At 43.5% G+C, this 18925-nt stretch overlaps 1 protein-coding gene across 2 annotated transcripts in view; it reads left to right on the forward strand.

Moving 5' to 3' along the window:
- Positions 1-18925, forward strand: part of oca2 (oculocutaneous albinism II) — a 573569-nt gene that overhangs the window by 253111 nt on the left and 301533 nt on the right. The window contains exon 11 of one of the 2 annotated variants that reach the window (XM_078544815.1): positions 3601-3666. The exons of the other annotated variant lie outside the window; for it this stretch is intronic. Coding sequence (XP_078400941.1) covers positions 3601-3666 — 66 coding nt within the window. The remainder of the gene's footprint in view (positions 1-3600; positions 3667-18925) is intronic. 2 annotated transcript variants of the gene reach the window in all.

Raw genomic sequence — 18925 nt, forward strand, 5'->3', positions numbered from 1 at the left:
TTACTAGAAACAGTACAGGGATGGGGGGCTTTGGCTATGTTGATAGACTGAAGAAACTAGGGTTGTTCTGCTTAGAGTACAGAAGGTTAAGAGGATAAGGAGCTGTTTCCAGTGGTAGATGGGTTGGCAATCAGAGAAGACAGATCTAAGATGATTGGCATCTTTCTTACAGAACGAATTGTTGTGATTTGTAATGCACTGTCTGAAATGTTGGTGAAGGCAGATTAAAGAGTAACCTTCAAAAGAGCATTGGCTAAATATTTGAAGGGAATTATTTTACAGGGCTATGGGGAAAGAGCAGGGGAGTGGGATAAATTGGATTGTTCTACAAAATAGCTGGCACAGGCACGATGAGCTGAATAGCCTTCTATGCTGTATGCTTCTACGTTTCTATGGCCAGTAATGTTTTGGATGGCAGGGTTTCCCTTCCCACCATCCGAGGAGTTGGCAGTGAACAGGTTGCCGCTGATTCCTGGCTTTCCGGCAGACATTTAATGCACCAACGAGTTGGAGATGGGACTTCTGCACCTCACCCGGGAGGAAGTCCTGCCTCAGGAAGCTGCCGGCTAATCTGATTGATCTGATAGATCTCTAGTCCCAGCAGTGCCAGAAGCTGCAGTAGATAGGACTGGGACTGTAAGCAGACCCCAGAGTCCAGGACCTGGAATGGGTGAGGTCTCAGGGTGGGGAGGGAAGGTGAGACCCTGGGTGGTGGGGGGGGGTGGGGGGGGGAGTGAGGGCAGAAGGGGGTGGGGGTGCTGGTAGAGAGGCCGGCGGGTTGGTTGTTGGGGGGTGGGGAGGGGGGGGTGGGGGGGGTGGGGAAGGAGCACTCGCAGAGGCCAGACCCTTTGGGGGTTCGGAGGGTGCCATGTTGAAAGGCTGTTCATGGGCTGCCCCCCCAGCCTGCCCGAGGTCTGAGCAGAATCACTATTCGGGCTTCTCCCCCACCCCTGAACTCCTCTCACCAGCCTGAAAATTGAGGTTATTAAAATTTGTAGGTGTTCCCCTTTTCCCTCAGAGACTTTCCCCACACTCAAGTTCGTGAAACCAGATTCACAACTGTATGGCTTGAACAGCGAGACAAGTTTCTTCTGAAAGTTCACAATTGCTTTAATTGAATCACCCACAACCCCACAGTACAAAACCCCAAAATTTAAAACAACCCAGTACCCGACACGAAGTCATCACGACTCGAGCTTAAACTTACAAAAGCCCTAACTCCACACGCAATCCCCAAGACTTGGTTTAAACTTACAAAATCACAGGCAAAACATCACGTCTTGTCCTGAAACCTTAAGAAAACACCCGCAAACCAATATCACCAAGATATGGCTTCAACAAGTCACAAGGCACCGGCAAAGAAAACACCAAGTTTTCGCCCCAAACCTTCACAAAACCCTCAGACCAATATCACTGCGATTTGGCTGAAACTTACACTCCCCAACACGGCTGGTCTGTCTGGTGTTGACTGTAGGCCTGAGTCAAAGTGACAAAACTCGACTCTCCTCCTGACTGCAGCCCAAAACCTTTATGCCACTATCACCACAACATGGCTGAAAACACTCTCAATCCCCAACATGGCTGATCTGTCCAGTGTAGAATGTAGCCCTGAGTCAAGGTGACCAGACCTAACCCTCCTTCCAACTGCAACCCAGATACTCAGATCTGTTCTTCTTTTATAATAATTTAACTCAGGCATGTCAAAACATATTTCCCATTGTTCCAATGTCCATTTAGTTGATTCCACGCAAAGTCCAGACAAATGCCATCAGCTCCTGCTGGTTGAAACAATATGGGGTTTTCCATGGAAGATGTATCTAGATGAATATTATCAGTTCTCATTGTATGAGCGATTCTCCTGCTGTTTGAGTTGGCATAGTAACAACACAGTAACAGCACTTGGCTCCAAAGTTAATGAGGCTTTGAAGACCCTATTCTAGTACTATTGCCTGTGGTGCAGTCCTTAGTTGCATAATTCCTTGAGTGTATTGTATTGATGATATGTCCTTTGTGCTATTGTATTAAGTATTCAGACTTCTTGTTTGCATTAGTTGATGGCAGGTAAGGGCATTCCCCTGGTACAACTGTTCCCTAATAGCCAGTCAATGTCCAAACCCTTTTGATGAATCACTGTTTTTTCACTAAATGTCCGAATTAACCCCTTGTTGCACAGCCCTGTACTTCTAACCGCAGCTTACCTTTTTTGTAATCTATAGTTCCAATCATGAGGTCAAAACATGCCCGTGGGTTTGAAATTATATTCCATAAATTTCCCAATTGGAAGGGATTTCGATTTTAAAAATTGGCCACTTCAGGGCCTCAACTGGGGCAAGGCTGGGGTGGGGGAGCCACTCTAGGCCTTGTTCATCCCAGCGTAAAATTTCAGAAAGGTCAGGGCAGGTGGGAGCCCAGTGGGAACATAAGAACATAAGAACTAGGAGCAGGAATAGGCAATTCAGCCCCTGGAGCCTGCCCTGCCATTCAATACAATCATGGCTGATCTCATTTCGGCCTCAACTCCAATTTCCTGCCCTCTCCCCTTAACCTTTCAACCTGTTACTAATTAAAAATCTGTCTATCTCCTCTTTAAATTTATTCAGCGTCCCGGCATCCACTGCACTCTGAGGTGGTGAATTCCACAGATTCACGACCCTTTGAGAAAAGTAATTGCTCCTCATCTCTGATTTAAATCTACCACCCCTTAGCCTAAAACTATGGCGCCTCATTCTAGAATGCCCCACAAGGGGAAACATCCGCTCCAAGTCTACTTTGTCTATCCCCTTTAGCATCTTATATACCTCAATTAGATCTCCTCTCACCCTTCTAAACTCTAGCGAGTATAGGCCTAAACTGCTCAATCTCTCCTCATAAGACAAGCCCCGCATCTCTGGAATCAATCTAGTGAACCTCCTCTGAACCGCCTCCAGTGCAACTACACCCTCCCTCAAGTAAGGAGACCAAAATTGTGCACAATACTCCAGGTGCGGTCTCACCAATGTCTTGTACAGTTGCAACAACACTTCCCTATTTTTATACTCTATTCCTTTAGCAATAAATGCTAAAATTCCATTTGCCTTCCTTATTACCTGCTGTACCTGCATACTAGCTTTCAGCGATTCACGCACGAGGACACCCACATCCCTCTGCACTGAAGCATTCTGAAGTTTCTCCCCGTTTAAATAATTTTTTATTTTTTATTCTTCTGAAGGCCATACAAAGAATTTTATGGTCACCTCCTGCCTAAAAACTTGCTGACGGAGGATCGTAAAATTCTACCCTATGATTAATTGCAGAAGCGGAGAGCTCAACCCTAAACTTTGTCTATACTTTGAAGGATTTCTGTCAAAACTCCCCATCTGTTTGCCTTTTAATACTAACAGAGCTATTAAGTAAAGTGCCATGAATAATTTATTTGACATGCTTGAATTGGTATTAGCAAATTATAGCTTTGTTTCTGTTCTTTTGTAATGGAAAAATGTAAAAGTTGACTTGCATCTGAGAAGAATGTGAAAGCAGGAGAAAGTAGAGCTCATACTACAGTGGAAGAATTTCTAAATAGATCCATGGGATTAACTATGAATTTTATCCTTTTGATTGCAGAGACCAAGCATGGTCAGAGTTGTGGAGTGGATTGACTATGAAACACTGGCGTTATTGTTTGGAATGGTAATTAAAATTCTTTTAGCTGGGATTGTTTTATTCATGCATGCGCAGTTTTTTTTCTTCAAAAATACATCTTTTTCAAGCAGTTTAACTGCAGAGCATAATTTAATTTTTACCCTCAATCTCACCATCTGTTGGTTTGCAAAACGTTTCAGCATCTGCGCAAATATTCCTGACAAAAAATTGATTTTCTTTGGCTGACTGAGCCCAGAGTTTACATGTTCACGTACTTCAACCTCAGGAAGTAAGATGTGAGTTCTCAGGTGTTGCAAAACGTATGCTTGACATATGGGAACATGCATCATTCAAAAGCCTAGAGTATGACTCTTTGAAGTCTGTAATTTATTGTGACAATCTTGTGAAAACAACCGAAGTAGCAATTCTCAAGGGCAACTCATGCTTGACCTTCCCTGTGGATTGCAAAGGGTCTTGTGTCAGTTGTTAATTACATAATAATTGAGATTAATTATATGCTGCTAGTGAGCATTAATTGGGGCTTCACTTGATTATATATAAAGAGGCATTTAGTGAAACTCTTGTTTCAGTTGAGTCTGGAGGCAAATGCTTGTAATGTTTTATCCTGTAAATAAATGGAAGACTTAGTAAAGATTGGCTCCAGTACTATCCTTCACCAACTTGCTTTCTGGAATATAAGATCAGTCACAATGAGGGAAGAAAACTTGACTATGTTATATGTTCAGTAAGCCTCACAAAGAGATTCTGAGTCTTGTATGGTTAAAAATTAAGTGTTTAGTGATAACACATAACAGGGTATAGCCCAAGCTATGAGCTAACCAGGCCTTCTGTACAGTCCACAACTGGACCTAGTCTCAGGTCATGTGTCTCTTTACATTACAATGTGGGTGACACCGTTCCCTAGTCTCACATTAACCCTTGCTATGCCAGATACCCTTATACTACAGACTATAGTGGCAGGGTGTAATATGGTTGCATTGAGATTCAGCTATAGACAAGGATGTTTCACTTAATGAAGTGATAGGTGGCCAGACCTAAGGAACCACTGTGTTGGGGCTTGGCGCCTACATAGGCACTGGATCTAGCAACACCTCAATTTTAAAGTTCTCATCTTTGAGTTCAAATTACTCCCCCCCCCCACCTATTTCTGTAATCTCTTTCAGCCATACAACTCTCTGAGCGTTCTCCAATTCTGGCCTCTTTGTCATCCTTGATTTCAGCTGCCTAGGCCCTAAGCTCTTGGATTCCCCCTTCAGCCTCTCCGCCTAGCTTTCCTTTAAGTCGCACCTTAAAGCCTACTCCTTGGATCAAGCTTTTGGTCACTTGCCCTCGTATTTCTTTATGTGGCTCAATGCCAAGTCTTGTCTGATAATGCTGTGTGAAGTGACATGTGGCATTTTTGTTACATTAAAGGTGTTACAGAAAGTTGTTGTTACTGTTAGCAGTGAATATGTAAGCATATTTATTTGAAAGATTTTGCTTTCTTTTTTTATAGCAAAGCTGTTCTTCTTTATTCTTTTATGGGATATGGGTGTCACTGGCAAGGCCAAAACTTGTTGCCCATCTCTAATTGACCTTGTACTGAGTGGCTTGCTAGGCCATTTCAGAGGGGAGTTAAGAGTCAACCACATTGCTGTAGGTCTGGAGTCAGATGTAGGCCAGACCTGTGTTATGATCCCAGCTGATGTTACTACTGGACAAGGCAGGTTCCTTGGTGGAACGTGGCTTGATAGATCCTAACTTTTATTTTTTTGTTTAGAAAAGTGGAAGGCAGCCACTGAACAGAGTCTGCTGATGAACTTTTAATGAAAGAATAAAGCATTTATTAAACAAGAAGAGATTAACTATATTACATTGCTCCTTCACCCACAACTATACCTTTACAGACATATGCAGATTCATAAGCATAACACAAGTTACAAAATCTACCTTATACTCTAATGTTCACAATAAGTGCACAGTCCAAGTGAACCAATAGGCGACCTGTGGTTGGACACCTCACACTCTGAAACCAAGTGACAGATGCCACCCCAAACAGATGCTGTGGATCTCTCATCAACTTCCCCCCAGGTGCTTGTCACACCGTGAGTCAACCAGTCTCACTGAACTCCATCTTTTTCCCGAGGATTTGCAAACTCAATGCTCGAAGTACTCACCTTGGAATCTTGTCCCAAATGATGCTTTCACTTGGATGTTTTCAACAAGGATCCATCTCCAAGGGTTTGAACTCTCCTTCCGATATTCTCCTCCCCTGGATCTCTACATGCCTTCAGGCTTCATCCTCCATACACACTCTCCAGTATTCAGCTGCACCAAGCAAGACACCACTGCTTCAGAGACCCTTAGTAAGAAGTCACCCACCTTTGGATGTCTCCTCAGATCTTCTGGCTTCTAGCAAGTGTATTTTGCCTTGATTCTGCTCCCTGTAGCTATCTCTCTTTAATTCGGAGCCCTTTCCTCTGTTCCTTACTTTAACTTCACTGAACAGGACCTGAAGAATCATAAGGACTTGAAAAGTTAACTCTGTTTTTTCCTCCACAGATGCTGCTTAGACCTGCTGAGTTTTCCCAGCATTCTCTGTTTTTATTTCAGATTTCCAGCATCCGCAGCATTTTGCTTTTATCTTAGGATCTGTTCCAGATTCCTGTCCTTGTCCATTGAATTAACTGTCATCTTGGGACCTTTTCCTATACTACTTCCTGGCTTTGGGACATTCTTCTTTGCTCTTTGGCACCTGCTTCCTGCAGTCCCCTCTCCCGTGTCCAGCTTCTCCTGGTACCTGCTTCCAACTGAACTCAAACTGCTTTTCTGTTTCTCCCTGTTTCTCTGTAGGTCTCCTGTTGCTAGGAAATAGCATATTTTGTTTCTATTTTTAACTTCCCTAAACCACTAACTCCCTTGGTAACACAGCTCTCCACTTCAAGGGTCATAAAACCTCAGTAAAATGCAGGTATACAAACAAATCTCCAGCCCTGCTGGCCCCACTCTAAAGTGAAGTCAAAATCCTGGCTTCATGTTTCTAACACACAAATGAAAAAAAAGTAAAATAAACTCAAACTTATTCCTAACACACACTTACTAAAAACTGTCTCTAGTTCCTAACACCAGGCAAGGATAGCAGATTTCCTTCTCACTATTGAGCCAGATGGATTTTTATGACAATCAACAATGGTTTCGTAGTCACCATAATTCCAGATTTTTATTAATTGAATTTAAATCCCACCAGCTGCTGTGGTAGGATTTGAAAGTACACCCCCAGTAGATTAGCCTGAGACTCTGGATTACTAGTCTAGTGACATTATCACGACACCACCATCTGAGGCAATTTTAAATGGGTTCCTTCCTCCCTTAAGAGTCTAAAGTTGCTCATGCAAATGTACTTGTTACTTGCAACTGCACAGCAGTACTTGAATTCATTAAGGTGAAGGTCCATGTGACTGCAAGACTGGTGACTGAAAAGATTAAATGCCCACCCAACATACCCCAAATTGACACAGTTGGTGGAATTTTCCGCTCCCACCAGCAGGGGGAATCATGGTGGACAGGGGCACTTAATTTGGCGGGAGGCAAAAATCTGTTTCCTGACAACAGGATACGCTGTTGGAATTTTGTTTCTCCCGACTTTCAAGGTGGGGTTAAAGGCGGGGCAAGCTCCCAGACGAATGAGGCCGGGACGCCATTTGCATGCGTTAGCATGTCATGCATGTTCATTAAAATGCCACCTTGCAGGATTTAAACTCCCCCTCCAAATTAAGTTCCCCGCCAGCAAGAATTTAGCATGTTCAGTATGACAGCTGTATATAAGTGGCGTGCACCTGGCAAGCTTCACCTCTTCCATGCCTTTGAGGTCCGTAGATGTTGCTTTCTTCTTCGTGGGGACCTTGCATAACTTCACTTGAGTGCCGTTAGGAATCGCTGCGCCAAGGCTGGATGAGGGAGCCAGGCAGAGGCTGGAAGGAGGCAGGGGTTGGGTGGAAGGGTGGAGCGAAGGCTGGACAGGGGAGGCAGGCCTATGGGAGGAGGGTGGGGAGAGTGCCTGGGAAAGGGGTGGCGAAGGGAATTGCCAGAGGAAGTGAGGGAGAGTATCTGGGGAAGTGGGGAGAGAGAGTGTTCGGGAAAGGGAGGCAGTGTCTTAGAGGGTGGGGTCAGTGCCATCGGCGGTGGAGTCCTGGTTTGGGGGGGGAGAACTCATGGTACTGGTGAGAGGAGGGCACAATCACAGTCAGAGGTGGGAGTGGGATGAAGTAGGGTGGCAGGTCCAGGGTGAGAGACTGGTAGGTAAAGGTCTCATCGCGTGGATTCATGGAGGAGGACAAGAGAGGTGACTCAGAGAATGGGAGAGGATAGGGTTAGAATGGGCATGGGGACGGTAACATGTGCTGGGTCTGAGGGGAGGAAAGGTATGTGGAGTTGGATCGTGATAGCGTCCAGGGTACTGGGCGGAGGTTCAATGGTGACAAAGGGGGGAGGAATGATGATATTGGGTGGGTATATGGTGATGAGGGGAGGTTAATGGGTGACAGGGGGAGGGGAGAAGGTGGTGGAGCGAGTTTGAAAATTGACACACACCATTTTTCCAAACTGTCATTGACCAGTCAGTGAGATCCCTCAAGGTGGGAGGAGGGCCTTTTCGGGTGGGTGGAGTTCGAGGTCAGCACAAGTGGCCGACCAAAGGGACACCCTCATAATTATGAGGCAACTGGATGTCAAAGATGCTCAGTTGTGTTCTCCTCTCTATGGTGAAGCCCGCATTGCAGCAGGTTTGTTCCCGACTCATGGGTTTCATAACATCGAGGTCCCAGCAAGGTGTGGAGCTGCCATTCATTCAGTGCCATTTGCCATTGGCTGCCGTCAGAGGCAGGGATGAAGGGAGGGAGGGAGGTGGAATGCCTCCAAGAGACACGGATGGTGGAGGGCAGCCAACTCGCGACTCAAAACCTCAAGGGATCATGCAGTTAGTCTTTCTATGCTGCCAAGGCAATAGTCTCGCTATAGAGTTTCGATGGTAGTGGAGACAAGCAGAAAAGTGTCTGCGTGAGGCTTCTTGCAACTGGCTCTCATCGCCCTGGTCAAAGAGCAATGTCTCCATACACATTCATGTATGAGTGGGAGGAACAACCATCTCTGGTCCCCAAGGATGTCCTTTATCTGGAAGGGGGTGGTGTGGGGATGTGATGTCTAGACTCAGACCTGGTGAAGGGCTTAGCATTTGCCTGCTGGCTTTGAGATGGAGGGAAACCTGTAAAGGACATGCTCACTTGATGTATCACTTCATTTCTCTCGCACATCCATTGAGGCGCCGATGATGCAGGCTGCAGGCAACCCTGCCTTGGCAATGTATCTCATCTAGTTGAGGAAAAGGAGGGCCCTGGCAGGGCCAGTTGGAGAGAGGGCCTGAGCAGCAAGAGGCAGTGGGGCCGCTATAAGGTTAAGAGGCTGGCGAACATGGACTGCTGCAACGACAAACATTGGCTCGACCATGGGTGTATCGCAGGCAGTGCTCTTGTCTAGAGATGAGTGAAAAGCAATGCCGGAGATGCCTTTGTATGTCTCGGGGTGTGGTTGGTCACTTCTGGCAGCTTCTCCAGTACAAGCTGCAGCTGCAAGGATGCTGTTGGAGTAATGTGGGGCTCCTGGCCCACACTGAGTGAATGTCTGGCTGGGTGCCCTTTAGTGCCAGGATCTTCAACCTCATGAGGCAATGGTGGACCAGGTGACTTCCTACCCGCCATCGCCACGAGATTCGCCAAACCTCTCATGGGTGCATAATTAATGAACTGAAAAGCAGTAGATCGTGCGTGCTCACCTATCCCGCTGCCCAGCGGGAATCATGCCCACTTTCCCGCCTGGACTTAGTCTCCAGAATGGAAAATTCTGCCCAATGATTTCCTGAAAGCTCTTTGCAAGCGGAGGCCTGTTTTGGAAAGTTTGTTTTTGAAAATAACACAAGCAACTTATTGCATGCTCGAGTGGAATGTGTCAGGCTGGTTCACTGAGCCAGCCCTACTCAGCCTTTTAATGGCCCATTGTTAATGTTATTAGTCCAAGTCTGGAGCACTGGTTTTAGTTTCAACCCTCTTACTTTGCAATTTACCTCAGGTCCAATAGCTGTAAACAAAATAACCCAATGTACTTTGTATCTCCCTTGTGGAGGAAGATTGATTGATGGTCAGACCATTTAATGTAATGCCAATAAAAGAGAGTTGATTTGTGATCAGGAATGATATATAGCTTATATAGCTTCTGCCTCATCAAAAAAAAGAGCGTCCAACCTCAGTCCAATATTAAAAGGCTCAGATTCTGTGAGCAGCAGTGAAGCAATTTGTGGTGTGAATTTGCCCAATGTTACTTTTGTTCCTAAGCCCAGCAATATTGATGTCATCAAACAGGCTAATCAGCCAATCACCTTGAAGAATTCTAACAGGCAGAAAAGCAGAAAAACATTCATTATCCTTCATACTTATCATTCATACAAAACAGATGAATTGTCAGCTCAAATAGATATGTATCACCTGATATCCATTACAGAGATGTGTCTGCAAGATGACCAAGATCGGCACCTGAATATTCAAGGGTACTTGACATTTCAGAAGGACAGGAAGCTAGGAAAAAGTGGTGGGGCAGCCCTTATATTATCGATTACATTAGTACAATATGAGAGATTACCTTAGTTCTAAAGATCAAGATGTAGAATCAGTTTGGGTAAAGGTAAGAAATAGCAAAGGTAAGCAGTCACTTGTGGGAGTGGTTTATAGGCTCCCTAGCTAACCACACTGTGTAGGACCAAGTTTACAGGAAGAAGTAATGGGGTCTTGTGAGAAAGGTACTGCAATAACCATGGATGATTTTAATCTACATATTGATTGGATGAATCAGATTGGCAAAGGTAGTCTGAAAGATGAGTTCATAGAGGGTTTTTGGGACAATTCCTTAAAGCAGCACATTCTAGAGCCAACCAAACAAAGTGTTATTCTAGACCTGGAATTGTACAATGAGACAGGATTAATTAATGACATCATAGTAACGGAACATCTGGGTAGCAGTGACCATTTATTGATTGAATTTCGCATTCAGTTTGAGAATGAGAAGTGTGGGACCTTTACCCTTCCTGATATATAGCAATGACCGAGATCTTGGTGTACACGGCACAGTTTCAAAATTCATGGATGATACAAAACTTGGAAGCCTTGTGAACTGTGAAGAGAATAGGGTAGAACTTCAAAAGAACATTGACAAATTGGTGGCATGGGCGGAACAGTGGCTGATGAAGTTCAATGCAGAGAAATGTGAAGTGATTCATTTTGGTATGAAGAACATGGATAGATAATATAAAATAAAGAGTACAACTTTAATGGGGGTGCAGGAGCAGAGTGTCCTGAATTTAAATGTGCATAAGTCATTGAAAGTGCAGGACAGGTTGAGACAGCAGTTAATAAAGTAAACAGTATCCTCGGCTTTATTAATAGAGGCATAGAATACGAGAACAAGGAGGTTATGTTGAAATACAAGCAAAATACTGCGGATTCTGGAAATCTGAAACAAAAACAGAAAATGCTGAAAAACTCAGCAGAGTTAACATTTCGAGTTCATATGACCCTTCTTCAGAGCTGAAGAGAAGTGGAAATGTGATGAAATTTATACTGTTTAAGGGGGGTGGGGCAGGTGGAGCTGGATAGAAGGCCATTGATAGGTGGGGACAAAGGAGGGATTGACAAAGATGTCATAAACTAAAGGACAAAGGGAGTGTTAATGGTAGTGGTTAGTGCTAAAAAAAAGGTGCTAATAGTGGCATAAAGGTAAGAAAGCAGAATGTGATCATATGAAAGAATAACAAGGAACAAGTGACAGATGGACCTGTAAGGGATGGGGCAGTGGTGGGGAATAAAAGGATAGAAATGAGATAGAAGGGGATAAAAAAAGGGATAAAGCCACGGATGAATGAATAAAAATAAGTGGATAAAAAATAAAAATGAATGTAGAAAAAAGGGGATTAAAAAAGGGGGTGAGGATGGAGGAGAGAGTTCATGGTCTGAAGTTGTTGAACTCAATGTTAAGTCTAGAAGGCTGTAAAGTGCCTAATCGGAAGATGAGGTGCTGTTCCTCCAGTTTGCGTTGGGCTTCACTGGAACATTGCAGCAGGCCAAGGACAAACATGTGGGCATGAGAGCAGGGTGGTGTGTTGAAATGGCAGGTGACCTGGAAGGTCTGGGTCATGCTTGCGGACAGACCGGAGGTGTTCCGCAAACCGGTCACCCAGTCTGCGTTTGGTCTCCCCGATGTAGAGGAGACCACATTGGGAACAGCGGATGCAGGAGACCAAATTAAAGGAGGTGTAAGTGGAGCACTGCTTCACCTGAAAGGGGCATTTGGGCCCTTGTACGATGAGAAGGGGGGAGAGAAAGGGGAAGGTGTTGCACCTTCTGCGATTGCATGGGAAGGTGCCGTGGGAGGGGAATGAGGTGTTGGGAGTGATGGAGGAGTGGACCAGAGTGTCCCGGAGGGAATGGTCTCTATGGAATGCTGACAGGGGTGTGAAGGGAAGATGTGTTTGGTGGTGGCATCATGCTGGAGTTGGTGGAAATGGTGGAGGATGATCCTTTGAATGCTGAGATAGGTGGGGTGAAAAGTGAGGACAAGGGGGGGGCTCTATCGTGGTTCAGGAAGGGAAGGGAAGGGGTGAGGGCAGAGGTGTGGGGATGGGTCAGACACAGTTGAGGGCCATGTCAACCACCGTGGGGAGGGAAACCTTGATTAAGGAAGAAGGAAGAAATGTCAGAAGAACTGTTTTGGAAAGTGGTATCATCGGAACAGATGCGATGGAGGTAAAGGAACTGAGAGAATGGGATGGAGCTTTTTATTTTTATTCATTTATCTGTGGCTTTATCCCCTTTTTTTATCTCCCTTTCTATCCCATTTCTATCCTTTTTCTCCCCACCACTGCCCACCCACCCCCCCACCCCACCCCATCCCCAAAAGGGCCATCTGTTTCTTGTTCCGTGTTGTTCTTTCACACAATGCTACCCTTGTTATGCTATTATCACGTTCCACTTTCTTACCTTTACGCCACTGCCAGCAACTTTTTTTTTAGCACTAACCACTACCATTAACAGCCTCTTTGTCCTTTAGTTTATGACATCTTTGTCAATCCCTCCTTTGTCCCCACCTATCTCTGGGCTTCTATCCAGCTCCACCTGCCCAACCCCACTTAAGCAGTTTAAATTTCATCACATTTCCACTTCTCTTAAGCTCTGAAGAAGGGTCAACCGGACTCGAAACGTTAACGAGGTTATGTTGAACTTGTATAAATCACTAGTTCTGCCTTACCTGGAGTATTGCATCCAGTTATGGGCACCGTACTTTAGGAAAGATGTGAAGGCATTGGAGAGAGTGCAGAAAAGATTCATGATAATGGTTCCAAGGATGAGGAGCTTCATTTATGAAGATAGGTCGGAGAGGTTGGGACTGTTTTCCTTGGAAAAGCAAAGGCTGAGAGAAGATTTGGTAGAGGAATTCAAAATCAGGAAGGCCCTGGACAGCATACATAGGGAGAAAATTTCCCACTCGTGAAAGAATTAAGAACGAAAGGACACAGGTTTAAATTGGCAAACATCCACTCCCTCCACCACTGATGCACAGTGTGTACCATCTACATGATGCACTGCAGGAACTCACGAAGGCTCCTTAGACAGCACCTTCCAAACCAATGACCACTACAATTTAGAAGGACAAGGGCAGCAGATGCATGGGAACACCACCACCTGGAAGTTCTCCTCCAAATTGCTCACCACCCTGACTTGGAAATATATCTCCGTTTCTTCACTGTCGCTGGGTCAAAATCCTGGAACTCCCTCCCTAACAGCATTGTGGGAGTACTTAAACCACATGGGCTGCAGCGGTTCAAGAAGGCAGATCACCACCGCCTCCTCATGGGCAAGTAAGGATGAGCAATAAATGCTGGCCTCTCCAGCGACACCCACATCCTGTCAATGAGTTAAAAAAAACAATAGTGACATGAGGAAAAACTTTTTCACGCAGCAAGCAGTTAAAGTCTGGAATTCACTGCCTGAGAGTGTGGTGGAAGCAGGTTTGACCAAGGCATTCAAAAGGGAATTAGACTTATCTTAAAACTGAAGAATGTGGAGGATAATGGGGAGAAGGTGGGAGAATGGCACCAGGTTAATTGCTTGGAGAGCCGGTGCAGATGTGACAGGCCAATTGGCCTCCTCCTGTGCTGTAACAGTTCTGCGATTGTGTGATTCTGTGATCCAAGACAAGTGTTTTAAACTTAAATAAAGGCAATTATAAGGGCATGAAGACAGAGCTGGCTAAAGTGAAAGACAGCAGAGATGCAATGGTTGACATTTAAGGAGATATTTCATAACAGCAAAGGTACATTCCAGTGAGAAAGAAAAACTCTAGGGGAAGGATGCACCATCCGTGGCTAACGAAGGAAGTTAATTTTAGTAACAAATTGAAAGAAAATGTGTATAATCCTGCGAAGATTAGTGGTAGGTTAGAAGATTGCACAAAATTTAAAAACCAGCGAAGAATGACTAAAAAAAATGTGGAGGGAGAAATTGGTGTATGAGAGGAAGCTAGCTAGAAATATAAAAACAGATAGTCAGAGTTTCTACAAGCGTTTAAAAAAGGGAAAGAGTGATTAAAGTGAGCGTTGGTCCCTTAAAGGGTGAGACTGGGGAATTAATAATGAGAAGCAAGGAAATGGCAGAAGTGCTGAGCAGATATTTTGTGCCTGCCCCTGACACAAATAACATCCCAGAAATAATTGTAAATCAAGAGGTGAAAGGAAAGGAGGAACTTAAAACAATTGCAATCACCAGGGAAAGGCTACTGAGAAAACTACCAGAACTAAAGGTTGACAAGTCCCAGGACCCTGCATCCTCACATCTTAAAAGAAGTGGCTGCTGATATAGTAGATGCATTGGTTATAATTTTTCAAAATTTCCTAGAGTCTGGAAAGTTCTCATCAGATTGGAAAATAGTAAATGTAACTCTGATAATCAAGAAGAAAGGGAGACAGAAAGCAGGAAATTACAGGCCAGTTAGCCTAACATTTGTCATAGGGAAAATACTAAAATTCATTATTAAGAAGGTTATACTTAAAAAAATCTTAATGCAATCAAGCAGAGCCAACATGGTTTTATGGAACGGAAATTGTGTTTGACTAATTTATTAGCATTCTAAGAGGAGGTAGCAAGCAATGTGGATAAAGGGGAGCCTGTAGATGTGGTGTACTTGGATTTCCAAAAGGCATTTGATAAGATGCCACATCAAAGGTTGTTACGCAAAATAAGAACTCATGGTGTTGGGAGCAACATAATAGCATGGATGGAGAATTGATTAACTAAGAGGAAGCAGAGAGTGGGATAAATGGATCATATTTGGGTTGACAAGCTGTAAGTAGTTGAGTGCCATGGAATCAGCGCTGGGGCCTCGACTATTTACAATCTATATCAATTACTTGGATGAAGGGGCTGATTATATGGCTGCTAACTTTGCTGATGACACAAAGATAGGTAAGAGAGTAAGCTGTAAAGAGGACATAAGGAGTCTTTAAAAGGATATAAATGATGGGCAGAAATTTGGCAGATGGAGTATAATGTGGGAAAATGAAAACATGTCCACTTTGGCAGGAAGAATAGAAAAGCAGCATATTATTTAAATGGAGAGAGATTGCAGAACGCTGTGGTACAGAGGGACCTGGGTGTACATGAATTATAAAAAGTTAGTATGCAAATACAGCAAGTGATTCGGAAGGCAAATAGAATGTTGTCATTTATTGCAAGGAGAATGGAGTATAAAAGTAGAGAAGTTTTGCTATAACTGTGCAGGGCTTTGGTGAGACCAAATCTGGAACACTGTGTACAGTTTTGGTCTCCTTATTTAAGAAAGGACATAATTACATTGGAATCAGTTCAAAGAAGGTCCACTCGACTGATTCCTGGGATGAAGGGGTTATCTTATGAGGAAACTTCTGATGGGTGTGGTCTGTATCCATTGGAGTTTACAAGAATGAGAGGTGATCTTATTTAAACATTTAAGATCCTGAGGGAACTTGACAGGGTGGATACCGAAAGGATGTTTTGCCTTGTGGGAGAGACTAGAACTTTAAAAATAAGTGATCTCCCATTTAAGATGGAGATAAGGAGAAACTTTTTCTCTCAAAGGGTCGTTGGTCTTTGGAACTCTCTTCCCCCGAGGGTGGGGGAGGCAGGGTCAGTGAATATTTTTAAGGCTGAGTTAGATAGATTCTCGATTGACAAGGGAGTCAAAGGTTACAGCAGATAGACAGGAAAATAGAGTTGAGTCCACAATCAGATCAGCCATGATCTCATTGAATAGCGGAGCAGGCCAGAGGAGCCTAATGGCCTATTCCTGCTCCTAATTCAAATGTACACACGTTCACAATATTTTTAACATTGTACAGGGATTGCTAAAAAAAAGCAAAATGCTGTCAAAGCTTTTCATCTTGCATTCATCAGGACAGGATCACAAGTACACCAAATCTCAAAGGGAACAACATCTTATACTGCATGACAAGAAGATGCTGATCGGTTGGCCATTGGACTCTGATTGATAGAGGCATTGCCATGAAGAATGCACTAGGGAACAGTTAACTGCCAAGCTTTTGTTTAAATTCAAACCAGGCAAGTCTTCTTTTATTGGTCAAGGCATTGCCATGAAGAATCAACCAGGGAATGGCTACCCCCAAGCTTTTGTTTAGTGGAAAATGTGAAATGCATGGACATGTTCATTCTGTTTGCATGTGTGAATATATGTAGTTTCTAGCATGCATAAGTGAGCCACACTGTGAGACTGTCTGATAATCTTAAATTGGTTGTTAGTGTAATTCTTAGAATAATTGTGATTGTTCAATCAGTGTTGTCCAGCTGTGGAATCACATTAATGTTGAACATTATGTTCTGAATTTTGCAAGCATGGGCTGCTTGTGTATGGTCAGTACTTTGCCTGTTACAAACAGCTGAAGGGACATGCTGTTTGAAACAATCCACCAGTTGCTGGAGAGTATGACCTACATACCTGGCATCAGACCATTACTGAAATTCAAATACCACATTACTCATTTGTGTGCTAAGCAGAATGTCTTTTTGGCTTGACAGCAGTATTATGTTAGTGGAGAACACTCATGTTGTTATATCTGTCGGGCTCATAGTGTGGCTCGCTTATTTGTGCTAGAAGGTACACATATTCACACACAGGCCGCTGTCCTTTGCAAATGAAAGAATATATCCACATTTTGCACCTTTTCCAACTAAACAAAAGCTTGGGGGACAGCCATTCCATGGTTCATTCCCCATGGAAAAGACTTGTCCAATCAGAGAACACTTGCCTGGTTTGGATTTAGACAGAAGCTTGGCAGTTAACTGTTCTTTGGTGCATTCTCCATGCCAACATTTCCACCAATCAGGATCCACCAATCTGCGCCCTCTTTTCATGTAGTATAAATTATTGTTCCCTTTGACATTTGGTGCTCTTTCAATTCAGACCAGATGAATGCAGACAAAAAGCTTTGACAGCATATCTCTTTTCTCTCAAGATCTGTACTGCCAAGTGACCGTTTGCACAGGGAGCAAATGAAAGATTGGTTGTTACACCTGGGATAAACGTAAGAACTGAAACGTCATCAGCGAGCTTTGAAAAATATTTTGAATACTTTAAAAATTAATAGTTTTTTTATCATGATGTTAAAACTTGACATTCCCCAAATGTAAAATTATCTTTTCAGTACCAGAGCAGTTGTGCCCGAACTTAGTAGACTGGTATAAAACCAATGACACCTCGTTCAATAGGGTGTAATGTTTTTCTAGAGACTAATAGTGTATAAGTCAAAGTTCACATCAATTCAGTGATTTCCAATTGATTTACATCTGCATGGACTTCAACAGCACTCCCTGTTTGGGCCCCGGGGAATCACTGACAACAACATCTGGATTTCCACATCTGCGCATTTGCAGACATCAGAAGTTGCTGTCAGTTTCACAGTTGGAATGATGGCGAACGCTGACAGTTTTGCTGTCATTACAACCTTAAAATCTGGACCAATATATATAAAAGGATACCCAAATCAAATTACCCATTCTGTTTACAAAGCTGCCGCAAGCTATCATATTAATGGATTATTTGTTGCTTTAAACACGATTAGCGTGATTGGAACAATACAAGATATCATAGCATTACTCATGCCAACATTCAAAGCGATCTTTGTGCAAATGCTATCCTCAGCAAAACTGTCAGCATTATCAGCACTTCCTGGATATTTAAAATAGTAATTTCCAAATAATGTTCTCAGAAGCGCAGCTAATTTTCTGTAAGTGTTCCAGCATTGCTGCAATGTTAGGATGCCCCACTGTAAAACCTGCATATACCACTATCAGAAATCCCATTTTGTTGTTACGATAGAAACATAGGAACACAAGTAGACCATTCAGCCCCTCGAACCTATTCCATCATTCAGTTATGTCATGGCTGATGAACCTCTTAACTCTATCCCCCTCCCCTTTGGCTCCATAGTCCTTAGCACCTTTGTTTGGTAAAAACCTATCAATTCCAGTTTTGAAATGCTCCATTGGTCTAGCCTCAGCAGCTTTTGGGGGAGAGAATTCCAGGTTTCCACTTTGTGTGAAGATATTCTGGCTGTGCCCCTGAATGGCCTCAATCTAATTTTAAGACTATGCCTGTAAAGGGTTAACATCAGAAGCATACATGATGTTGATGTAATAATGATGTCAGATCACATGACTGGGAAGTAAGCGAGATCTGGAAGACAGCAAGAAGCTCTTACCTTGTGTGGAGGTCCCAATATGTAAATACTTGCTGTAAATAAATAGTTCTGGTTGAAAAGACTATGGACTCAAGCAGCATACTTATGGGAGACGTGACAATCCCTAAACCCCATCTAAACATCTACTACACAACAAAACAATGCCCGTTTGTTTTTACAGGGTGTATGACTGGTTGATGTCACTGGAACTTTGTTGGTATTTAACATGTGGGTGTAAAGCTGTCATTGCAGAATACCCATATGGAAAGCTGATGTCAATTTTCATTGCCACCTATATAGATAATAGGCAGGTTAGCATTTCAGGTAAAGTCTCTTTATCCGTGATAGGATCACTAGAAACTATAGCCCTTCTCTTTACAGATGCTGACAGAACAATTTTATTAAAATAGAATTTTCAGCACAGAAACAGAGGCTATTTGGCCCAACTGATCTATGCTAGTCTTTATGCTCCAAATGAACCTC

The sequence above is a fragment of the Cetorhinus maximus genome, chromosome 7 (assembly GCF_964194155.1).
Source record: "Cetorhinus maximus chromosome 7, sCetMax3.hap1.1, whole genome shotgun sequence".
In the NCBI taxonomy this organism is placed as follows: domain Eukaryota; kingdom Metazoa; phylum Chordata; class Chondrichthyes; order Lamniformes; family Cetorhinidae; genus Cetorhinus; species Cetorhinus maximus.